This window comes from Oryctolagus cuniculus, chromosome 11 (genome assembly GCF_051225735.1).
Source record: "Oryctolagus cuniculus isolate XC-2025 breed Fujian yellow rabbit chromosome 11, ASM5122573v1, whole genome shotgun sequence".
NCBI classification, from domain to species: Eukaryota; Metazoa; Chordata; class Mammalia; order Lagomorpha; family Leporidae; genus Oryctolagus; species Oryctolagus cuniculus.
In genome coordinates this window covers 6,942,568-6,968,359 of record NC_142877.1, presented here as the reverse complement: position 1 = coordinate 6,968,359, position 25,792 = coordinate 6,942,568, and the positions used below count along the sequence as shown (strand labels likewise).

Sequence of the window (25,792 nt, the reverse complement as noted above, 5' to 3'; positions counted from 1 at the left end):
ACCTGTGTGTCTGTATGAACATTTACAATGCACAGATTTCAGAGTGTAGGGGGGTTTTTCCTGCCTTTTTCACTTGTAATGTTACTGAGCATTTTCCCGTGCTTTTGTTAGAATTCAAATGTCATGAATATTTCATCAAGTTTAAACCCACCTAAAACATCTATGATTTTTTTTTCCCACTGAAGCACTTGACCCAACTCTGAGTTCAACACCCAATGTAGGAATAAATCATTTAAAATAATAATGACTAAAATATTCACGAACACTTCAGCAGAAATCAGGGTCAGTTTAGAGTGTGAGCCTGAAAGGGAAGCATCGTTTGTTCGTTTCCAAACAGCTGAGCCTCGTGCAGGGTGGACTGGGTCCTGGGGTTCTGCTCAAGGCAGACGATTGGATCCATGAGGAGGCATTAAAGGGCTTGGGGTCACCTGGCTTGGATACAAACTCAGCAGAAGTGGAGTGGTGCTGACCCTCCCCAGAACACACACTCCCTAGTGTTAGTGGACAGTGCTGTCCCTCCCAGCGGAACTGTGTCTTCTTGATACGTTTGCAATCAAACTATACCAGATACACCCTATCTACCATAATCTGTAATCAGGACAGTGTTATTGACCAAGTCGTAGGAGTGCTACTATTTCCAAGGAGCCTCTTTATAGGCTGGGAAAGGGAACTATAGAGAGGCTGAGTTGTTTATTGGGGTCACACGGCTCATCCCCAGTCCCCTCCCTCTCTGGTTCACTAAATCAGAACGCCCCTGGGCAGAGTGGATGCACTCAGAATGCCCCATAGACACATGTCTGGGAGCCAAACATCAAGAAGAAAGTATGACAGGTTTTGATTAGTATTGTTGTTTTGAAGCTAGAGGGCTCAGATCAGCACTTAATTTTCACAGCTCTATTTGTGAAGCAGTATCCTGATGGTGCTATAAACTGAATTCAAGAATTGTCTGAGCCTAGAGGTTACTTTCCCCGGGCCAGTCTTCAGTGCCTTGGTTTTCCCTTCTGTCAATCGCTTGGTACCTAACTACCAGTGATGTCTGTCAAAGCACTTTACGCTATTGATTGATATGACTTCTGGTTGGAGTGTTCATTCTCGCCACTTCTCTGCTGTGCTTCCTGAGTAGGGTAGAGTCACAGAAGAACTTCTGAGTAAATATTGGGTGATGACCCCTCTTAGCTTTTGCTTCGTGAAGAAAGTCTTTCTCCCTTGGTCTAGAACACTTGGGAGGGAGTTTGCCTCATTAGAATATATACTAAAACTTACAGTTACTGGAAAGCAGAAAATATGATTATTGGGAATTTGAAATTATTTAGAAAACTTTTGAATTGTAGATACATATGAACATTCCATGAACACAGTCTTTACATTACTGTTGACTAGATTTAACTGAAATCTATGGAAATCCTAATGGTTCTTTTAAAACAATTAATTTTGAATACCACCGTTATAAAATTGCTACTGGCACAATACTTTGTCAAATGTAGTCAGTCTACCTTAGTGATGGATTAGTGGAAATGTGTTTGCTATAGGAGTAATATTTTTGTTCATATTTCACTTAAAGGTTCTGATTCTGTAATTTCATAAGCTAATGCATGTTTTGGAAATGTGATGGAAATATTTGTGGGTATCAGAATTTCTTTTCTGTGATTGGCCAAGCAGTTTGTGTAGAGTAATCTTTGTTACATTTTAACAATCATCCAAACAAACAAATGAATGTTCTTTCCAAGATTTGGCCAAAGAAAGTTTTTCGTTAACATTGGATTATCTGTGGCAATTTCTCAAATTATTGGTTAGTTAGTCAGGATTAGTGTTGAGTTTAATTAAAATAATAACTGTGCATTTAATTTAAATAATTTGAGATCCAGTTTTGTTCACTGAGTTATAGACATTATAAGTTGATCACTATAACTTTAGTATCATTAAACCATGAAACAATTATCATACACCTGCATCTTTTATGAACACAAAAGTGTGGGTGTAATTAATGTTTGCTTGGCAGGAAAAAAATAGCTTTTAATGGTTTCATTGCTTTAGTCTTTTATTGGCATATAAATTTTTTTATTATGCAAATTTAAAAATTCTAAAAATGGTATTTGCTCATGTAAATAGTGTTTAGTGATGTTGACAGCCAGACTATATCATTATTATGTGATTTAATAGGGTCTGCATATAAAATACCATTTTCTGGAACTGTTCATTTATGAGACTCGTTTATCTTCTTGAACCAAAACCTAGCATGTGAGCTTGAATTATTTTTAAATGCTTCTGTGTTCCTGCAATGTCTTTGATGTCTTATTCCTGGGGATTTTAGACTAACCTTCTGTTTTTCTCCCAGAGAGATTCAATGTGTATTTGATGCCATCTCCTAACTTAGATGTACATGGCGAATGTGCCTTGCAGATTACATATGAGTATATCTGTCTTTGGGACATCCAGAATCCCAGAGTCAAACTCATCTCATGGCCACTAAGCGCCCTGCGGCGATATGGACGTGACACTACGTGGTTCACTTTTGAGGCAGGGAGGTGAGTGACTCTTCTTCCAGGTTTTTGGTTTGTTTTTCCCGGTCTCCCATCCCATGAGGCCTGGGTTTTCAGCCAGCAGCCCACCTGCAGAGTACTTCCAGAAACTCCGAAAGTGGTAAATCGCGTCACGTGGGAGGTGTTGTGTGCTTTTCATCTATCTGTGTGCGTTTTCTCCCCTGGGGGAGATCCTAATGTTTCACAAATGTGTTATGAATTTTTCATTCCACTTTGGTTTTGTAACACAGACTGAAGTTGAGGGAGGTAAAAATGCTGAAAACGTGCCGTTTTACTAAGTCAGGCTGAACAGACGTCAACGTCTTGGTTTTGGGAAACGCGCCTGTGGCTACTCCATGTGTGTGTTATCATCTGAGCTAAGTGGCAGATCCTCCCAGAAGGAGCCGTGCAGGTCTTTAAGCTGCAGACCTGCAGTCCCGTCTGTTTTGCTCCCAAGGTGGTGAATGACGCTGGCGCTGCAGAGGTTCATTCTAAAACTTGCTGATTGTGACTGTTTCATAAGCACATTTATGGCTTTCCCTAGCTCCTTTCGGATGTTCATTTGGGAGAGAGAAGACAGTGCCAATAATATTTGGGTTGATCGATACCTACAGTGTGGTTCTACTTATCAGTATCTCATTTTCTTTGTCCCTTTCACTCTTCCTCGGAATATAGGCTGTTTTGTAAAACACCAAAAGCAAGTTTGACATTTAAAATTTTTTAAAGACTAAGTTTTAGAAAATGTAGATTCTTCAGTATGTGGCCTGACATGACATTGAGGTTGAAAACCATCAACATGTAACACTTTAAAAAGTCTTTAGGAAAGTTGAGCTTTTCCTGCAGGTATATAATATTGGGCATAAAGAGAATAAAAAGAGTAAACACCCCAAGACCCTAATTCATGTGACTCAATGTTAAAAACACTCCCCTCAAATTTCTCCATTCATTCTATTTTAGACAAAGCCCAATTATTTAAATTTTGCTTTTCAGAAATAAGACCCACATTTGATATTCTTATAGCTGTCTTAGAAAGTGTTAAAATACCTCTGTACAATGCAGCTCTTTTCTGGTTTATTTTATTTTCAAGTATCTGGAAATGAGTCAGTGGATCTCCCAGACTACCAATATCTTTATGTTAAAAATACAAAACTTTAATATTTATAGCAATGTTCTTCTTTTGTCAGTTACTTACTATCCCCAAGGGAAAGTGTTTATAGAAAATTAAGCATTTGCTTGGTAAGGTTGGTATACGTCTATCTTTGGATCTCAGAAATTCTTTATGTGTTAATTGTAACCAGTGAAGCCTAGCTCTGGAAAATGTTTCATAATAGAAATGGACTTTTCTATTGACTAGACACATCATATCATTCCTCATTCCTATTGTTGTGTCAGAGAATTCTGTATTGATTTGGACTTAGGGGCTTGTTTTGGGTAGCTATTATTCAAGCATTTCAATTCTTTGATTTACTGCTTTTATGAAATGTTAGAGGAGAAAAAGTATATGGCTTTCATGGTAATATCTGAGAGCTAAGCCTTACTAAATATATATGGTATCTTATGATCATTTCAAAGTTTCTTTTGCAATTATGACTTTTCCAGGTATAAAATGACTACTACTCATGTCATGCAAAAATTTAATTTGTTCCTATTGCTATCTAGTAGAATTTCTGAAGATCTATAAAATTATTCAAAAATTTTTGATATTTCTCCCAAGTATAATAGAAAGCCATACAGTTTATAAACATGGTGTGTGTGTGTGTGTGTGTGTGTGAGAGAGAGAGAGAGAGAGAGAGAGAGAGAGGTGATTGAAGTCATATTTTCTGTAAGTCACTGTGACAGCACTGTGGACAACAGGACAGAGGGGACAGGTGTGGATATGGGAAGATACTAAAGTAGGTCAGGTGGAAGAAATGGTGGATGACAAGTAGGGTTATATTGGGCACATACATTCCAGAAGTATTTCAGTGCTCTTTGACCAAAAGCTATAAAGTGCTGACTTGGAAAATGAAAGCGTTTTATCCCATGACTCCGATGGCCCCTTTATGGTCTGTCTTTCTGGGTATTTCTTCCAAGGACAGTGCAGTTAGGTGACAATAGTATCTACAGTCCAGGCTACACACGGTTGTACTCCAATATTGTTAACATGCAGAGTATTGAGGTTTTGAATGACATTTTTGTTCACTGGCCATGCTTTGTAGGGCTGGTGCAGACTCAAAGTTAAAGGATCAGAAGAAAAAGTATGGGGAATGTGCTCTTAGCATCTTTCTGAGTTCTCGAACACCGTGGTGTAGGTATAGAACACTGGTTTGAGGGTCAGAATGACTCTAGGTTCCAGTCTTGATTCTTTACTAATTGTTTGTCTTGGACAAAGTGCTTAACTGTTCTTGTAAGTTTATACTTTCTGTTAGGGTTGTTATAGGTAAAAGCAGCCATGCACATAGATGACATAGTAAGGTCTCCTAAATAGTATCTTTGCTATTCTGATTACTTTTGGTGCAGGACTCAGGCTAACAGGGTATGGAAAGTGTTAAATGCAAGGTAATATTACTATTTTATATTTTGCCTGAAACTCAAATAAAGATGAATTTTTATAGTTACCATCAAGATGCACAGGATAATAAGATCATTTGTGTTTCCCCAAGCGTGAAGGTTTCATATCTGCCTTACTTTATTAGTGGAGATAATTTTTTTCCTTTCCTATTTTTGGATGTGTTCAAAACAAGGCAGCTTCCTATTAACTAATGTAATTTGCTTCTTCTTTCATATCAAGAAGTGAGCAGGAGTTAAGTCTCTGGTCAAATAGTCTTCCCATATCCAACATGCACCTGCAAAAGGTTTGGCACTATGTTCTTCCAGAACACCAGATTTATTCTTCCCAAGGCCTGGGGACAAATTTCTGTGCACATCCAGGACTAGAACCGAGAGCTATCCCTGTTCAAAGGCCCCGTTCCGCCCATCAAAACTGACAATGGGTCATTTGTAATAAACTGGGCCGGCAATTGGAGGAAAGGGCATTAAACAACTGTTCTACTACATACTGTTTGTGAGAACGTGAGTATGTCACCTAACATGTTGAGATTCCATTGTCCTCTGTGAAATGACAATGATGTATTACTGTCTCAAAAGACACTATGGAGATAAGATAAAGACACATGTAAACACATCTGGAAGAGTGCCTGGCATGGAGCAAGCAGTTGTAGCGATCCAGACCGGCACAGAAAAGAAAGTCACTGGATTCTATTATAACTCTGAAGCCGGGAAGAAGACATGATTTCAGGTGTGGCTTGGTTCAGTGTCTAAATCGTGACCTAAGGCTTCACTCAGTAGTCCAGTTGCTTCTAGAGTGGTTTCATTCTGGCTGCACGTGGCAACCTTCCACACCATTGTTCCAGAGAAGAGAGCTAAATTACTACTGGGTGTCACTATTAAATTTGCTATGTGCCAGGCACTGTCCAAAGCCCACAGAGTACAACCAGAACAAGGATAGTTATCCCAAGACACAAAGGGGGTATTCTTGCCATCAGAAAGGGAATGGATATGAGATTTTTTAAAACTACCAAAATATGTACAATGTAGATTTTAACAAATTTTCAAAGCAAATAGGGTAATGAGGCTATTTGAGAGTAATGAACAATATTATTCATTAGAGTGCTGCTCTCCAGAACAGTGGTGCTCAATCAAGAGTGATTTTGCTCCCAAGAGAAACTTGATAATTTCTGAAGATATGTTTGGTCATCACAACTTGGGTAGAAGGTACAGTTGGCACTTTGTGTGTAGTGAGGCTGCCAAGCATCCTACTCTGCCCTAAACAGTCACCGTGACCGTGAATCACCACATCCAATTATGTGGCTGAGAAACCCTGCTCAGCAGGTGTTGGAGCCACTGGAAATAATAACATTTATTGAGCCCTTACTGTATGAAAGTCACTGTGCCAGGCATTTTACATGCACCATTTAATTTAACCACTCTCTGATCTTATAAACTAGGAGTTACTGTCGTTTCTATTTTAAGAAGCATCTTGGGAAATGGTTGACACCTGAAGGCATGAGGCTACCAAGTGGTAGATTTGGGGCTCATGCCTGCTTCCTTTGCTTTCATACTATCCATTTCTGAGAAGGCTTAATTAATTAATTAACTAGTCTTACTTAGCCTCTGCAGAGCTAAGGAAGGCAAGGTATACACACAAAGCCAACGCTTTCTATAACTATTTTGGATGATTGTGTCAGAATATTAGCCCCCTCATTGGTGCCAGTGAGGAAGGCCTCCTTCATTGTGCTCAGACTTGCAAGCTATTGGTAATTTGCACACGCCTCCTGAGCTGTGCACTAGCGTGTAAATATTCTTCGTGTGACTTTTGTTCTGCAAATTCCTATGTGTTCTTTTCCTCTGGAGTATAGACACCTAAGGACAGGACTGGCCGTCGTTTCCGGGCAGCAATGTGAGGGTTTGTAGATCACTGGGGTCTTCCACCTGCTGTTTCTTTTCCTCTTCTCTAATATGAGCTGATCTGGCCAGAGCTCTGTGTTTTCCCTTGGGGAGATTCAGAGTTGAAATATGAAATTTTTTATAAGGTGCCATCGCACGATGAATTGCCCTTGGAGATAAAGAACACTGAGTTGGTTTGGAGGGATTGAGAGACGTAGTGCTTATTTTGTTTGAGGTTTCTTTAGTCTTTTGTTTGTTTTTTTTCCACTTCACAGCCCAGTGCTTCATTTGTACCCATCAGACTGGCAGGAGCTCTGATGTTCTCGGGGAAGAGCCAGTTGACACGAGGTTCTGACTGCAGCAACATCCCCATGCAACCATTGTTGAAATGTTATTGTTTAAAGAAGGGTGGCAGGTGTCCAGTACATTTTCCCGTTAATTTTACAGTCGGCTGCTGAGGTGGCGAGCCTCAGTGTCAGACTCCACCTTACCTCCTGACTGATTTAAATTAATACCTTGAGCTTTGCACCTGCAGGAGTGAGAGCAGCCCAGGTGACATTTGGCAGAATGTACCAAATAATTACCACCCATGAGTGCCTTTCTTCACCAGCCAGAGGGAATCTCTTTCATGCTCTTGACATTGTTTTAAAAGAAGCTTTAGGTATGCCAAGAAAATATGAAAATCCAAAGTGCATAGACAACTACTTTTCCTTAAATGGAGTCCATAAGTTTGTGAAAAAGTTGTTTGCATGTAAAGGCGTCTGAATAGCCTTGGGAACCAAAGCTTTCATTTCTTGCATATTTCACCTAGACATAGTCTAACTGCTGAAATAAATTCTCATTGGAGAAAAAAACTGTTTCCTCCTTTAATTGGTAAGTTTGCAGGTCAAATGATAGCTGTTCTTGTATTTTTTGAATAGTCTCCATTTTTCTGTTTGGGTATCTGAAATCTTTGTCTATCTGAATAAGTGAATATTTGAATTTTCTTTTCCTTTGTGATTCTAGCGTCGTAGGCATTTAATTTCTGAACGTCTTACAGGGCATGTTCTAATTCTTATTAAAGAATTGAAAGCAAATCAGCAATGCAGCATCCCCAGTTCTCCCTGCTCTGGCGAGTAGAGTGAGTCTAACACAGATGTGCTGGAGCTCACAGACAGGCCTGCTCAGGAGAAAGGAAATTCTTCTGCAAGAGAGTAGAAACTATAGTACACCATGTAGATAGCATTCATTCTTCATTATCATTTCTCAAAAAATAATTTTAATTATAAAGTAATGTGCACTTACAAATATTCCAGTAGTGGAGGCATGCAGGGGACCAGAAAGGAGAATTCTCTGTTCCGGTCCACAGAGTGACCTCCATGGGCATCCTCTTCCTGGTGTTTCAGCATTGTGCCATGCCGTGCCAGGTGAGGCAGCGTGAAGACAGCTGAGGTTACCACCACGGCAGGAAGCTTCGCTGTGTCCCATCTATCCTGGCGCTTCTGCAATTTCTTTTTTTTTTTTTTTTTTTTTGACAGGCAGAGTGGACAGTGAGAGAGAGACAGAGAGAAAGGTCTTCCTTTTGCAGTTGGTTCACCCTTCAATGGCCACTGCGGCCGGCGCACTGCGGCCGGCACAACGCGCTGATCCGATGGCAGGAGCCAGGTACTTATCCTGGTCTCCCATGGGGTGCAGGGCCCAAGCACTTGGGCCATCCTCCACTGCACTCCCTGGCCACAGCAGAGAGTTGGCCTGGAAGAGGGGCAACCGGGACAGAATCCAGCGCCCTGACAGGGACTAGAACCTGGTGCGCCGGTGCCGCAAGATGGAGGATTAGCCTAGTGAGCCGCGGTGCTGGCCTCTGCAATTTCAATAATTGGAAAAGTCATCCCATGGAAAAGATGACTTTCTTCTAACTTTGAGGCAAAGTTGGGCGCTCAGCAGTGTACCCTGTCCTGTGGCCGTCTTCATGTAGGTGGTGGCCTACTGGTGTGTGTGTGTGTGATCACATTATTTGTAGTGGTACCTCAGCGTTCTAGAAAGAAATCACACACATGCGTCACTCCTCAGATGTTCACCCAGTGCAGCCTAAATGTGGTTCTGTGCACTGCAGATGGAGAACTGAACGCAGCATGCAAGTGCTTTGTCCTTGTGAAACTAACTCAATAGAGAGAATGTGGACAGTGATGAATTTTAAAAAAGTCATATATATGTTGTGTCCCACAGTGAAAAGTAAAGAAGGAGGTCAATAGGAGTGCCAGGGAAGGACTACGGTTGTAAAGAAGGTGAATGAAGACCTGGAAGAGGGGTGAGAGTGAGCCATGGAGGAATCCAGGAGAAAATCATTCCTGCCCAAACAAGGATGGAAAGATGCCAAGGAGGAAGTGTTCCAAGAAAGACTGAGCAGAATGAGGAGGGAGCAATGCATGACAAAGAAGGAGTGGGCTTCCAGGTCCAGCCAGATGGGGCGCTATGGGGCATTGGATAGGGTTGTCCAGCAGAAATTGAGGGGATGGTCCCCAAGACCACCCTCACTTCTGACACCAATTGCAAACTCCTAGGTTCCCAAAACCATGCTAAAATTTGATAATTCACTAGAATGGCTCCCTATGGAGCTCACTGAATGCTGTTAAACTCATGGCTACAGTGTATCACAGTAGAGAAAACTGATTAAGATCAGCCAGGGGGAGAAGTGCACAGGGTGGGGTTCAGAGAGTAGCAAAGGTGGAGCCCCTGTTGTCCCTGTGCTGGGAGTCAACCCCTGTGACTGTGTGACAGCATACGCAGAGTGCTGCCAGCTGGGGCAGACTGCTTACTGGGACTCCAAACTTGACGTGATGATTGATGGTCCATGACTGAGCCCTGTGGATCACGTGACCTGAAGCACCCCCCCCCCCAATAATGTTTCTATTTGGCAAGCCCAAGGCCCCCAGATAAGCAAAGCCCACCTCCCAGGAGCTCATGGCAGTGTGACAATGTTGAGTTCTTTTTTACACAGAAGGTGATAAACAAAGATGTGACATGATCTTTTAATTTTTTTTCCTCTCTTGGCCTAAAACTAGTTAGGGGAAGGCATTGTGGTCCTCACAGGAGGGGTGAAGGCGGCTGCAGGCAGGTTGGTTACAGTGAGCGAGGCTCTAAGTGTTTCTAAAGTAACAATACCAGGATTTACTGACAGGTTGGATGGGTGTAGGAGGGAAGGAGGGATGGTAGAGACCCTCCAGGAACAGCTCAGTTTGGGGCATGAGCATCCGGGCTGATGGTGACACCCAGTCTGGTTTTGTTCGTGTTGACTTCAAGACTCCTTCAGCAAATGCCCCATCTACCAAACGGGCTTTGCATCCTGTCGGGGACTGATAAAGCTGCACATAATGTTTGGGTTCAGCAACTGTTAAAAGCACTTGTAATTCCCACCTGTGCCTTACAAAGTGGTTTCTCGCAGGACGTGTGAAAACGCTTCCTTGACACCAGAAGTCGGATCTGTCTCTTGTCATGAAATGAGAAGGCGACAGTGAGAAAAACGACCCTTCTTTGATTTTCCGTGTTAAGTGATTCAGAACAGATGCATTTGATGACAAACAGCCACTCTCTCTTAACACTAGCCGTGTCCTGTGACTTCAGATCGTTATCTCATTTTTTATTTCCCTAGAAATCTTCAAGTCCACACAGTAAGGGTTCGGGTTTATATCGAAAAGCAAGAGCAGTGGTCTCTACAGGTTGATGAACTCTCTGACTGGTAGGAAATCTGGTGATGGTGATGGTGATGTGCACGGTGAGGACAAACAGGCCATGCTCAGCCTGAAGTGGGACCTGTGTCTTTGTCCTGCTCACCCAGCCCTTGAAGAAGCTTCTGGATCCTGTGAGGTGTGCCCAGTGCTCTGGAGCCAGGGAAGTAACACACCTGGTGTCTATCTCACTAAAGCTGCTGGTGTTCTTTGAAGGAGATCCCGTTTCTCAATTCCTATTTTCACTCTCAAGGAAAGGGTTGGTGCTATCCTGGTTTTGCTGCCCGGGATCCTCCAGCATCAGTCTCCCTCTGGCCCCACCTGCTCCATGCCCATGTCCCTTTGCCACTCTCTCCTCCCCACAGTTATTCTGGCATGTGGCCTCCCACATTTCCCTTAAGACAGAGACCTGGCCGGCGCCGCGGCTCACTAGGCTAATCCTCCACCTAGCAGCGCCGGCACACCGGGTTCTAGTCCCAGTTGGGGCGCCGGATTCTGTCCCGGTTGCCCCTCTTCCAGGCCAACTCTCTGCTGTGGCCAGGGAGTGCAGTGGAGGATGGCCCAAGTGCTTGGGCCCTGCACCTGCATGGAAGACCAGGATAAGTACCTGGTTCCTGCCATCGGATCAGCGCGGTGTGCCGGCCGCAGCGCGCCGGCTGCGGCGGCCATTGGAGGGTGAACCAATGGCAAAAGGAAGACCTTTCTCTCTGTCTCTCCCTCTCACTGTCCACTCTGCCTGTCCAAAAAAAAAAAAAAAAAAAAAAAAGACAGAGACCCCCTTAAGAAGTCCCCCTGAAAAGCCTGGCCTCACCAGCCTTGATATTTTAATGGGTTAAAGTCACAACAACAGATCTTAATGAAACACTCATCTGAATGAAGCCAGAGCCTTAGCCAAATACCAAACATGATCTCCCAGCACCTCAAGAGCTCTAGGTTGTCTTACTCCTCACATTTGGGATAGAAGCTTCAAGTAGTCCTAGAGTTGTTCAGAGTCCTAATTCTGCCATGTGAGGGAGCTGGAATTGAGACTTCCGTCTTTCACCCTTGCTCCCAAACGTCCCAGAGCAGGCCCTAGGAGCTGCATCTATGTTTCCCAAAATGTATTACCAAATTTTAGGTAATACAGCCATAATGTTACATCAGTATGATGACATCACTTCTCTTAAGTCTCCATTTTGAACCTTAACACAAACAAGCAAACAAAAAGGACTCACTTAGGTTCACTCCCCTGAAGCCCACAGTGGTCAGGGCTAGGCCAGCTTTGATGTAACGAGCGGCCCTGCGCTCAGAAACCCGGCCGTACAATGGGAAATGACAGAGAGTCTCACGTGGGTCCCTGGTTTTCACCCTGCTGCTCACAGCATTCACAGCAGCCGTGGGCTGGGTTGCCCTCATCCCTGGCCAGTACTCACTCAGGGCCTCGGGGAATGGAATTTGCATCGGCCTGAGCTGAGATCAACCAGGCCATGATGCCAAGGACCAGAACAGGAAAGGCAGCGATGGCACCGCTGCAGAATGCCCCTGTCAGCCTGGTGCATGGTGAGCCGATAGTTTCCTTGAACCCAGAAGCTGCCTCAACTCTGCAGCCCCTTGCCTTGAAGTATAACTCCGTTCCTCCCCAGTCCTCTTGTTTGTGGGCTATTTCAGTAGTTCTCAGCTGATGGGGGACATTGGTCAATGCTGCCAGCCAGTGTCAGTTGTCACATAGGAAGATTCTACCGGCATCCGGTGAGTAGAGGCTGGATGTGCGACTCAACCTTCTACAAGGCTCAGGACCTAATGAAGAGTGGCAGGGAGGTACCAATAGTGCTGATGGCACAGGTCCTGGTATCAGAGTCCCCACCACCAGCTCCAAACACTCCTCCTAGACTTTTCTTCAGAATGGAGTTACCAGATCCCATGTGGGGAAGCTTCTTGTTTGTTTCCTTTCTTGTCTCTCTGTGTGTTTTCTTGCCCAGTGTTGTTGGCAGTGCAATGGTCCTGGGGCTGGAACGAGACTTGTAGTCCATTCGTTCCAATTGTAGTTTCAGTTCACCTCCGTGTTACAGACAAAAGGGTAGAAAAGTGCAGGTTTTTGACTCCTAATCTGGGTTCTCCCACGGTCAGGTCCCTCTGATTTGCCCCCCTCAGCAGCTCTGACAACACCCCTCTTTTCTGTACTCCGTTTCTATTATTCCTTCCCTTCTGATCACTGTGGCTCGGTCAACCATATTATTCTTGAACTTTCACATGTGCAGGTCTTGTCTCACCAGGTAAATTCGGAGTTTCTCAGGCAAAAACGCTAAGTCTTTATGTTGTTTACATCCTGCATGGCACCTGTCAGGTTCTGCCTCGCGGTAGGTGGAGCAGCACCTTATTCTTTCAGTTATTATCAGTCATGGGAAATGGACAACTCAGCTCTGGTTTAATAGTTGTTTTTGCAGGGGTGTTTGGAGAAAAGGAAATCTTAAATATATATGTTGAATACAAAATGAGTTCTTCTAGCAATATCCAAATTTTCGAAACACATGTGTGCGTGCACACACATGGACAAAATACATGTTGGCGGTGAAGAAATGTGACATTCATTTACTTATTTCCTAAGTGCGCCTCTTAACACTGTCAACCATAATTTACTTTGATTTTTCCTAAGTCCAATCTTATCCTGATGTTTTGGGAAGTACATTGGTGTAATATGTCCTTGCTGAAGGAGATGCCATTGTCTCAGGGTGCTCAAGTTCAGTCCGCTGCACCCTGGCCACGCTGGCTGCCCCAACAGCCTCTCCTCAAATGGATTTTCTCATCTGCGTTGCACCTGCACACTTGATATGTGCAGTCCTTTCTGTTAGGGCGTTTCTTGCTGTCTCTTCCAAACTTGCTCAAGGAAATATGGATCAGCCCTCCAACAGGGCATCTCCAAGCACCGTCTACTGTTTCACAGTCCATTGATAAGCCATGCCATGTCCTAGCCAGGAGTGGAAAAGCTGTGAGTAAATCCGAAGAAAATCCCTGTGTATAGGAGCTTACATTCCAGTGCAGTAGCGGAAGCACTCCTTACTTGAAGAGTGCATTCTGTACTCTACATATTGTGTTTAATACTTGCAGTAAGTCTTGGTGAGAGTTATTATAGTTATGGTGGTTTAACCAATGAGACCACTTAGTTACAGAGAGGTGAAATAGCTTGTGCTGGGTCCCAGAGCTGGGGAATGGTTCTGGCCAGCTGATCCCCAGCCCAAGCTCTTGCCTCTTATGTTTGTTGGGAAATGATTGGTACGTGGATGAATTAACAGATTTCCCAATGTCTTCTGAGTTCTTGACAAATTGAATACTTCATGGTTTGAAATGATAGGCATATCATTTAGGCAAAATAATTATTAGGAAATTCGAAAGTGTAGTGCTTCATGATGGCTGTGATATTCTTATATCTGAAACTTTATCTGCACAGAGACATCATTATTTCATCTTCTCTGGTTTTCGAATCCACTGATTTGTGTGAGTATTGAGGCCTCGAGGGAAGAGCATGGGGTCATTTGCTACCACTTTGGTTGGTGGACAAGTGTCCAGCTAAAAATCCATGGGGGAAGATAAGAAAGGAATTGAGGACCAAACAAAAGGGGAAACATGTGGATTTGCTGTTCTGCTGTGGGTGAGCCCATTAAGGCATCTTTGTTGGGGGCTGTGCTTTCTCCCTGGAGGAGAAGCAGACATTGTAGTAGATCATGTAAGACCATTAGCCTGTTTGATTGATTTGCTGTGCTTTCTTTTTACCTCCCTTCTTCCCCACCCCTCCCCTTTCTTCTTTCTGCCTTGGGGAGTTAGCCCATTACATAATTTTGATGGGGGCCTGGAGCAACATTTTAGTGTGCTGGAAAGCTGCTTATGAAACAGTCCCAAACAAAGGAATTTGGAGGGGGTGAACGAGATGAAAGCACTCTGGCTGGAGGTAGCGGAGACCTTGTGGAAGAGCCTCTAAAGGTCAGGGTTGCTTCATTAGCAACTTCCTGGGTCATGGCTTCCGGAGGAAGATCACAGGCCACTGAGCAGATACAACCACAGGCTTAATTTCTATTTAGAGGTCTTTGGTGCATTTTGTCTTTCTTTCTTAGGTAGAAAATTATTTATTTAATTTATTTATTTATGGTTCTCTCCCCCAAGGCCCACAATAGCTAGTGCTGAGCTGTCACCAAAGCCAGGAGTCAGGACTCAATCCAGAATGAGTTTTGTTACATTAATTTATAGACTGGGGTAGATTTTTTAAAATGTTAACAGTGTTGTGTTGAAATTTAGCTTCGTCGCCATGCTGTGTTAAATAGCTTTTTAGATGTAAGGAATCTACACCAAACACCGGAGTTAGGGAAAGAATTTATTGGGGGAAACCTGACAGACTGGAGGGATGGGGGGAAGAAGGAAAAGAGGGAAGAGAGTGTAAGAGAGACACAGACAGAGGTCAGGAGACGGAGAGGAAGAGAGAGAGAGAAAGACACGTATTCAGGAACAGGTCCTTTCAAAACTTTGCCAGGGGGTAGGCAGGGTAGCAAGAGCAGCGAATCCCATTAGGATAAGTGTGGAGCTTGACATCGGTGGTTGTTGGTTGGGCCATGCGGCCACCTGGCGGAGGGGCTGGAGCCTAAAATGTGTCAAGGTGTAGATTGTGCCATAGATAAGACTGCGCCATTTTACTAACAAGGAAGGCTCAGGCAGTAAAGTTGGTGTTTAATTTTTTCAGCATACCATTCTGACACAGAAGGCATGGTACTATGCATTCGAATAATTGAAACAAACAAGAGTAGCCTCATAGTTTACTATGGACATATGTATATCCAAAATCAGATATGTTTTAATGTCCATGTATATGATTTTGTGAATATTCTGTAAAAATAATTATGATAATTAAATATATTTTAGTATACATGTATATAAGGGATCTTCAAAATGTTCATGAAGAATATGAATTAAGAAAATGTGCATGAATTTCAATTTTTTTTGCACCAAAACTTAACTTTTAATTTCACTTTCATGACCTTTTTGAAGTTCTCTTGTATACTAATATGTATGTAATTTAAAAGCGTTTGCTTGATTCTTCTTTTTTTTTTCTTCTAAGATTTATTGATCTGAAAGGCAGAGAAATAGAGATTCCCGCAGCAGTTGAGGCTGGAGCAAACCAAAGCAAGAGCCAGGAACTCACTCCAAGCCTCCCACGTGGGTGGCTGGAAGCCAAATTCCTAGGCCATCACCTGCTGCCTCCCAGGGTACACGTTAGCAGAAAGCTGGACTTGGTGGGGAGGCAGGACTTGATCTCAGGCACTAGGATGGGGAGGCGGGCGTCCTAGGTGGGAGTCTAACCTGCTGCCTCCTGCCCCCGACCCTGCTTTGTCTGGTTCTTACCCCCTTCTGGTGCCAGTCTCCCCTCACTGATGAAGCTTGTCTCTGTTTTGTAGTGGTCTGGGGTGGAGGTGAACCTGACACATGACGTTCATGTATCCAACCCACTTAGCCTGCCTTGAAGAACTCCTTTTCGTCCCCACACATCCATTCTGCACAATCATGCTTGTATTTTTTTTTTTTTTTTAAAAAGTTCCGTCTTTAATCCATCACACCAAGTGGAAGCTGAAGTCAAATGTGACCTGGGATGCTAGAAATGAAGGCATCCTGAAAGTCATCGTCAGTGTGGAAGGCTAGACTTTTGAGAGAAGCGTAGAATCTCCCTTCTCCTTCTGAGCTGCCTGGGCTCGTCTCTGATGAGGAGTTCTCTGTGGACTATCTCTGTGGCATACAGCCACACGCAGCCTCTCTGGAGGCGTAGGTGGAGTGTGGGGGTTAGATTGAGAATCAAGAAATGGCTTAAAAATTTTTAGATTTTATTTATTTTCCTTTTTTATTCAAGTAGTAGAAAAAGATTTCCCGTTTTCTGGTTTACTCCCTAAATGCCTGCAGCAGCCAGGATAGGGCCAGGCTGAAGCCTGGAGCTAGGAACTCCATTTGGGCCTCCCATGTGATAGCAAGGACCTAAGGCCTTGGGCCATCCTCTGCTGCCTCCCAAGGGAGGCACAGTAGAGGGAAGTTGGAATCAAAGCCAGATGCAAACCCTGGCACTCTGATAGCATTGTGGAGAATCCCAAGTGTGCCTGAACTGCTGCATCCAGTGCCTGTTCTTAAAATTAGCCTTCTACATTGCTTGGTGATTAAAAATAATAACACCACATTCTGTACATGCTGGTCTAGAGTGATTGGGTTCCCTGCCCATGTTGTTAACAATTCACTGGACACTCGGGCCGTTTGGATTCCGATTTCCAAATAGGAACAAGAATCTTAATCTTGTGAAAAATAGAGACACAGCCTTGTGGATTATGCTCTTGTGCACTGATAGGCTGAGAGCTGGGTTTTCAGACACCTCTTGTTTTTGCTTTCACAGGATGTGCGAGACTGGAGAAGGGCTGTTTATCTTTCAGACGCGAGACGGTGAAGCCATCTATCAGAAAGTTCACTCTGCTGCCTTGGCCATAGCTGAGCAGCATGAGCGCTTGCTACAGAGCGTGAAAAACTCAATGGTATGTTTGGAATTTCTTCCTTATGACCCAGAATATGCCACTGTGGAATGCAACCTGGAAATTTTTATCCTAAAATATGGCCAGCATTATTTGAACACATGGTTACTCCTGTACTCAATCATGTATTATTTGGATTAAATCCCATCCAGAGTGACCAGTTGGTAACACTATCATCATGTATTCCTCATCATGTGTCTGTGTGCTTTGTGATTTGATTATTGTGTATGTCTATAGCAAATCTGGGTGTGTACAGAGATCAGCAGACACTGGGGTGTGGGTCACCGACCTATGGATATGCATTTATAGCTGCATCAGAAATAATAGAAACAGTAAGCTCAAATACCAGCGCAGTCCACAGTGAAGACAGAAATGAGAGAGGTGGACTGAGAAAAGCTGGACTGGAATGAGAAGCCCGAGACAGTGGTTGGCACAAGATTATGGGCTCCATGCAAAGTTGATCTCTTGATTTTTCAGCGGAAGCCAAAGATTTGAGTGTGTGTGTGAGGATACTTCAGTTTGTAAGACAATGGAATTAAGTTGGTGGGCACTTGGCCTAGTGCTTAAGACATTCTCATCCCATTTTGGAATGCCTGAGTTCAAGTGCTGGTGGCTCTGGTCCCCATCACAGCTTCCTGCTCACGCAGACCCTGGGAAGTAGCAGTGATGAATCCAGTAGCTGGGTTCCTGCCACCCACATGCGAAACCTGGATTTAGTTCTTCCTCCTGGCTTCAGCCTGGCCCTGGCCCAGCCATTGTGGGCATTTAGGGAGTGAACCATTGGATGAGAGTGCTTTCTCTCTTTGTCTCTGTATCTCTCTTTCTCTGTTTCTGTGCTTCTCAAGTAAATAATTTTTTAAAATGTAAAGCATAAAATGGAATTTTAAAAATTTTGAAATCCATGCAGCTCTTTTCCCCAAAATACCCATTTCCATGAACTTCTTGAAGACTAGTGTATGCATGAATTTCAAAAAATTTTTGCATCAAAATAAGTACATCTTTTAATTTCACTTCTGTTAACTTTTACAAGTTCCTGTGTGTGTGCGTGTGTATGTGTAAAACCCTCTAGCTGGTAACAGTTAGAAATTATTCCAGTTAGAATAATGACACTTTGTGGAATAAAAAGAACCAGTCTGCCTGCCACACATAGCCATACGTTTGCTGTCTTTGACTGATAAACCTTCACAGCCATCGATGTATCGATGTGTGAGATGTATTAGCTTGCCCTCAGAGCTCCTACTCTTATTGGATTGTGCTCTGGACTATCTGTAGAATTATGATTCAGGAATTTCTTCAAGCTGAGTGAATTCATTACGTCTTAAAGGAATGCACAACTGTGAAATAAAGCAAACCCCACAAACGCGGCTGTAAACACCCACACAGAGCTGCCCATCTGGGAGGAACTGGCTCTCCCTGGTAGGATTAGGGTAGTTGGAAGATGTCTGATTTAACCTGTGGGGTGGCTGGACTTTAAGAGCAGGCTAAGAGTGCCACTGGCATGACCTATCCTGGGAAGCCCGGATTGTCCCCTGTGCCTTGTGTACAGTGTTCTGGCTATGAGAGCCAGGGTCAAGAAATTTTCTGTGAAGGGCCAGATGGTAAATGTTTTTGTCTCTGTGGACAAGTACAGTCCCTGTTGGAACTGATAAAGGCCACTGTAGCACAAAAGTAGCCATAGAAAACATGCGACCAAATGGGCACAGCTGTGCTCCGAACATACTTTATAAAGACACTGCAATCCATGTTTCCCTTTACCATGAGATTTATTTCCCTCCCTCACCACTTAAAAAAAAAAAATATATATATATATATATATATATATATAACATTTTTGCTATGTGTCCTAGAAACCAGGCACAGGCTGGATTTGGGCTGTGGCCCTGGGTTACTGTTAGAAGGGAACAGGTGCACACCTGTGCCAGCCCTGGCTTATGCATTCAGAACAGATGAAGCTGGACCTGCCAATGGAGGCCCAGTTGCCAAGGTGGCCATGACGGACGGGCTGTGCAGGCCTGGGCCATGGTCAGGGGATCTCTGCCTGTGGAGTCAGAGCTGGTGCTAATGCCAACCCTGAAACATTCGAGCCTTACAGAGGAGGGCAAATTTCTGGATTTCTCAAAGCTCCAGTGCTCCGCTTTATAGCATGGGGAAGTTACAGACAGTGTTTGTCTTATGCTGCTCATGTGAGATTTAAGTGAGATACTGCTGTAACACATTCAGCCAAAAGGCCATGATGCAGTAAGTTTCAGTGGAAGGCAGCTGCTAAAAAGATGGGAGGGCACTATTATCACCCCAGTTACTAATAGCTGGGCAGAATGCTTGGTCCAGATTGGTCCCAGCCATGCTTGATGAGAATGGCCATGAGAGAGCATTGTCCAGCAAACACTGAGTCCATCAAGTCCGTTTTCATCTTCACCACATCTTTCTCTGAGTTCCTGAGCAGAGAAAAACTATAGAGAAGATAGGAAGGAGTTGAGAATGATGTAATTTATAGGTTTTAGAGAATCAGAAGCAACCATAGAAATGATAGGAACCATATGCATTTGCTATTTTCTTATTTCCAAAGAAAGTGGCTTCTTACTGAAAAATTGAAGACAATACAATGCAGAAGAACAAAAGAAATCATATATCACACAGGAATACAGCCACCGTTCACTTAAATATTTTTCTTTTTCCTTTTTTTTCTTTTCTGTGTGTGTGTGTGTTTTTTTTTTTAGTAAAGATTTTATTTGTTATTTGAAGGGCAGAGTTACTGAGGGTCAGAGGCAGAGAGAGAGAGAGAGAGGTCTTCCATTCATTGGTTCACTCCTCAGATGGCTGCAACAGCTGGAGCTGAGCTGAGCTGAAACCAGGAGCCAGGAGCCTCCTCCGGGTCTCCCATGCAGGTACTGGGGCCCAAGGACTTGGGCCATCTTCTACTGCTTTCTCAGGCCATAGCAGAGAGCTGGATTGGAAGTAAAGCAGCTGGGGCTCGAACCAGCATCCATATGGATGCCAGCACTGCAGGCGGCAGCCTTACCAGCTAAGCCACAGCACCAGCCCCTTTTCTGTATTTTTGAGGAGTGAAGCAGATAGAGAGAGAGAAAGATAGAGAGTATGCCTGTACACTGGTTCACTCTCCAAATGCCCACAGTCAGGTCTGGGCTGGGCTGAAACCTGGAGCCCAGAATTCAGTGCAGGTCTCCCACAAGAGTAGCAGGGACCCAAATACTTGAGCTATCACCAGCTGCTTCTCTGGTTCTTCATTGGCAGGAAGAGAAGTCAGGAGCCAGAGCTGGAAAGTTAACCCAGGTCCTCTGATATGAGATGTGGGTGTCTTACACTGTACGCTAAATGCTCACTCCTTCATTGCTAACTTTTGTGTGTAACCTTTTAGTATTTAGACTATTTGTACTTAGAAAATAGAATTATACTGAACACACTGCTTATGACTAGCTTTTTGCAAAAAGATTTTGTCTATATATTTCTACCTCATTAAAAATTTACAATATATGGACTGGTGTTGTAGCATAGTAGGTAAAGCCACCACCCGTGACACTGGCTTCCCAACCACTTTGTGTCCCAACTCCCCCACTGATGACACAGGACCCTGCACTGTTCTTTTGTCTGCTCGGCCCTCCCCGGGTTTGCTGCTGGTTCTTCCCAGGTTGGCTGCCGTCCCTCCACCTCCGTGGAGGGGCGGGCCCCCCTGCTACTTTCCCCACTTCTGTGGGGGAGCGGCACACCGCCGGCCGGCTCTCTCGGGGGCTGATCAGATGTTATCCGGATGTTCCCCTTAGATGTTCCTGGTGCATGTTGTCTCTCTCCTCCTTTATAGTCTTCTTCCACCAATCCCAACTCTGCTACCCACACGCTGAGTACTCTGCTCTCCTCCAATCAGGAGCAGGATCAGCTCCTGCAGGTTACTGGTCGAACTGGAGGCAGCTGTGTAGAAGCTGTTTCCTCCTCTCCCAGCGCCATATTGTGGGAGAGCAGATGCATAGAATAAGTCTTAATTCCAGTAACTTAGTCTAGTCTGAGTTGCTCCCCACAATCCAGCTTCCTGCTGATGGCCTGGAAAAAGCAGTGGAAGATGGCCGAAGTGCTTGGGCCTCTGCCACCCATGTGGGAGACCCAGATGGAACTCCTGGCTTCGGCTTGGTTCAGCCCTGACTATTGGGATCATCTAGGAAGTGAATCAGTGGGTGGAAGATCTCTCTCTCTCTCTCTAACTCTTTCAAATTAAAAAAAAAATCTTTAAAAAAAATCTGCAGGGGGAGGTGCTGTGGTGTAGCAGGTTAGGCCGCCATCTGCAGTGCAGGTGTCCCATATGAGCCCTGGTTCGAGCCCCAGCTGCTCCACTTCCAATCCAGCTCCCTGCTCTAGCCTGGGAGAGCAGTGGAGGATGGCGCAAATTCTTGGGCCCCCACACCCCCATGGGAGACCCAGAAGAAGCTCTGTCTCCTGGCTTTGGATTGGCTCAGCTCTGGTTGTTGTAGCCATTTAGGAAGAGAACCAGCGGATGGAGGTCCTCTCTCTCTCTCTGCTTCTGCCTCTCTGTAGCTCTGCCTTTCAAATAAATGAATAAATTTTTTTAAAAATCTGCAATATATTTCAGAGTTATATACTAATTCCATATTTTTTCAATCTGTATGTATAAATGATGATTTGCTTAGGATAAATTTTTAAATATTGATTACTGAATCCAAGGCTGTGATTGATTTTAAGGATTTGATTTTCCTTCCAAATAGCCTTGATATCCATTTCCCCAAATGCTCACCAACTCTGGATATTTTAGGAGAGGTCGATAGGTAGATGGATGGGAGGAGAAAGAGTTAGAGGGAGAGAGAACTGTAAAATATTATTCAAGTCATTTAAAACTTATAGGGCAAGACATTATTGCATTAGAATTGTGTAGCTATCCCTTTAGATGCCTTTAAGCACCCAAAGACATTTTTCCAGAATTACCTTATTTATAAAGCCATAATTAGCATACATTATTTTGTGCTTGAAAAGCAGGTTCTGTATGCACATGTTTTTCCATTTACAGCCTCCTCATTATTTCCGCTAAAAATTAATCAGGAATATGAGTAATTCGTTCAGATCATCCCTTTGCAAATTTAACTAGAAAATAATGTCATTTGCTCTTAATTTACCGTGTGCTTAACGAGTTGAATAAAATAGATGTGATTTTAAGGCAACAATTTCCTCTTTTAAATGAAATGAGGAGGCTTGAAAATGGGATCTGAATCTCAAGGAAGTTAAGCTGGGATTGTGAAAAGCTTAAAATCAATGTACTGAAACAATCCCTAACCATGGGAGGAAAGAGACAGGATGTGAAGACAGCACTGCTGGCCCTCCCTCCCTGGGCTGCTGTTTGAGTTTTCTGGCAAGGGAGAAGTGCCGTGTCCTGCAGGAGTAATCTCGGAGCCATTGCTTCCTCGAGATGCCCACGGTTATGACTGGAGAGAGCTGGGGAGACTCACCTCTGGCCTTGGCCTCATCATCAGGGAGTCCTAATCACTGTTAATTGCTGCTCTCGTGAAACTCCCAGGAGGGCATCTCCGGCCAGCAGGATCCAGGGGCTTGCCCCGTCTGATGCTGCAGCCTTGTGTGGATTGATTTGGATCAGCCCTGTGACCTGGAGTCCCAGAGCTCATCAAGAGGAGGCTGGTGGGATGGATAATCACAATAATAGTTATGGTAGGTCGAATAATGGCTCCCAAAGAGATCCCCATCCTTATCCCTACATCCTGTGAACGTTCGCTTATGTGGCAAAAGGGATTTTGCAAGTGTTAATCAAATTAAGGATCTTAAGATGCAGAGATTAGCCCAGATTATCCAGGTGGGTCCAGTGCCATCACACATGTCCATAAGAGAGGGAATCATGAGGGAGATGGAGGGCGATGTGACAAAGGAAGAAGAGAGGCAGAAGGGAGAGAGACTGAAAGATGCCAGGTGGCTGGCCTAAGAGGTAGAGAAGGGGCCGTCAGCCAGAGGAAGTCGGTGGCCTCCAGAAGTCGGAAATCGCACGGAAATGGATTGTGCCCTTAGGCTTCCAGAAGGTTCCAGTCCTGCCAATGCCTTGCCATCACCCGGTGAAACTGAGTTTGGACTTCTGATCTCCGGAACTGTGGAGCAATATGTTTGTGTTAAGACACGGATTTGTGATAATTTATTACAAAAGCTAATATAATAATATCAGTAATACTAAAATGAAACTATGATGTGTCTCTATAATAGACGGTATTTTAAGGACATTTTTGGAACTTTCTTTCACAATGGCCCTTGGGCTGAAGGCTTAAAGCCTCTGCGTGGAGGTAATGGGGCTCAAATTGGAAGCAGGTGTGGGATGACCCCCACCTGCAGTGCATCTGAGTCAAGGCCCTACACATGTTCTCTTTGCCCTGCGAGAGACTGGCTCACTGCTGCTCTACAAACTCCCAGTTAGTGGCCAATGCTGAAAAGCTAAGAGGTTTCTTCTAAAACTGAGATCCTTGCACTGTCTTCAAAGTGAGTGAGTCTAGGGAGGCCAATCTCACATCCTGCTGTGGCGCTGATTAGGTGCCCTGTAGTGTCTGCCCACTGCAGTCAGAGCACATCTTCAGTTCACGGTCCTCCCCCCCCACCCCCGCCCCCGACTCCCTGTGGCTCCACTCCACAGGAGGTCCCTTGGTGGCCCACGGGTGTCTCTATTACTACAGGTATTAGTTTTCTGTTTATGCATAACAAAGAACTACAAACTATGCACCATTAAGGCAACACACATGCATTATCTCGTAGTTCCTGCGGGTCAGGGGTTTGGATGCAGCTTAGCCGGGCCTCCTGCCTCCATTGCTTACAGGGCTGCAGTGCAGGTGCTGGCTGGGGCAGTGATCTCATCTTAAGGTTAGAGGGGGGGAGAATGCACTGCCATGCTCATGTGATCAGAGGTGGAATTTAGTTCCTTGTGCTTATGGAATCTAGGGCCTTGGTTTCTCACTGGCCATTGGATTGGAGGCCACCTTCAACTCCTTGCCACGTGGCCTTCTGTGCATAGCCACTTACTTTATCAAAGCTAGCAAGAGTGGGGGTCTCCTTCTGGGAGAGGCCACAACCCTGTGGACCACCTCATTGTTGATTCAAAGTCAGTCCAGGTAGGGGCCCAGAAGCCATGAGCGTCAGAAGGAGTAGACATAGGGCTAGCTCATGTCTCTCCTCTACACCATGTGAATATCTGGAATCATATTTCTTTCTTTTTTAAAAAATATTTATTTATTTGAAATAGTTGTATATAGAGAGATTGTCTTCGCTGGTTCATCCCCAAATGGCTGCAATAGTCGGAGCTAAGACAATCCGATCTGAAGCCAGGAGCCTCCTCCAGGTCTACACATGAGTGGCAGCGGCCATCTTCCCACTGCTTTTCCCAGGGCATTAGCAGGGAGGAGCTGGATCGGAAATGGAGCAGCTGGGACACAAACCGGCACTCATACGGGATGCTGGTGTCACGGGCAGTGGCTTTACCTGCTATGCCACAACAGCAGCCCCTCATATTCATTTCCTGTTCTGATTTTTACCTTTTTAATGTTTTTCCTACTGTTTGATTTTACTAGTAATAACATTTATTTATTTTACTTATTTACATTTATTTATTTATTTGAAAGTCAGAGTCATAGAGAGAGACAGAAAGAGGTCTTCCATCTGCTGGTTCATCCCCCAAACAGCTGCAACAGACAGGGTTGGGCCAGGCCAAGGCCAGGAGCCAGGAACATCTTCATGGTCTCCCACATGGGTGCAGGGGCCCAAGCAGTTTGGCCACCTTCTGCTGTTTTCCCAGGCAGATTAACAAGGAGTCAGATTGGAAGTGGTGCAGCCTATATTCAAATTTGTGCCCAAATAGGATTGTCAGCATTGCAGGCGGCAGCTTAACCCACTACATCACAATGCCGTCCCCATAATGATAACATATTTATTGAACTTCTGCTATATGCCAGATGCTTCAATAAGAAGCCACTGTCATTTTTCAGGCCTCCTACAACATGCTAGAAGCTCTCGTTGCCTTTTCTTAATCGCTAGAGATCCATGCATTCATTCTTACTCACTTGCTCAATCAAAGATGTTTATTGAGAATGTACTACACTTTGCTGTGTGCTAGAGAGTACAGCGTTAAATAGACACGTGAGGCCCACACCCCCAGTGGGCGTAGAACACAATGTTTTATTCATGACTTTGACCTGGAAGGAGTCATTGTCCCAACTGTATAGGTGAAAAATGATGCCTTAGTGGGATCAAGTCACTTCTCTGCAGGTATAGAGTCGTTGCTGGCATCAGGAATGCAGGATAGCTTTACGTGGTTCCTGAACCCCTATCTCAAGGGAATGAGGACAATGTCTGACTCTCTTGACGGATTTGAAATCAGGCGGTTCCATAGTCCTGTATTTGATGGAGACTGGTCATGACGGGCGTGGAGGCACAAGGATCACGTACGTGGTAAACTAGGAACTGAGAGAGAGAGAGACCACCTAGGTTGAACTAGAACTCTAGCAATCAAACCTCTCACAAGATCAACCCTCCAAGGGCAGCCCCCAATGACTCAAAGATGTCCCAGTGGTCCAACCTCTCGGACACCATAATTAGGTAAAATCCCCAATCCATCAACCGG

At 44.3% G+C, this 25,792-nt stretch overlaps 1 protein-coding gene across 4 annotated transcripts in view; it reads left to right on the top strand.

The window, feature by feature from the left end:
- Positions 1–25,792, top strand: part of DOK5 (docking protein 5) — a 158,333-nt gene that overhangs the window by 100,096 nt on the left and 32,445 nt on the right. For all 4 annotated transcript variants that reach the window (XM_008274150.5, XM_008274151.5, XM_089306994.1 and 1 more), the window contains exons 5-6: positions 2,336–2,525; positions 17,040–17,175. In XM_008274150.5, the coding sequence (XP_008272372.1) occupies positions 2,336–2,525; positions 17,040–17,175 (326 nt within the window). The remainder of the gene's footprint in view (positions 1–2,335; positions 2,526–17,039; positions 17,176–25,792) is intronic.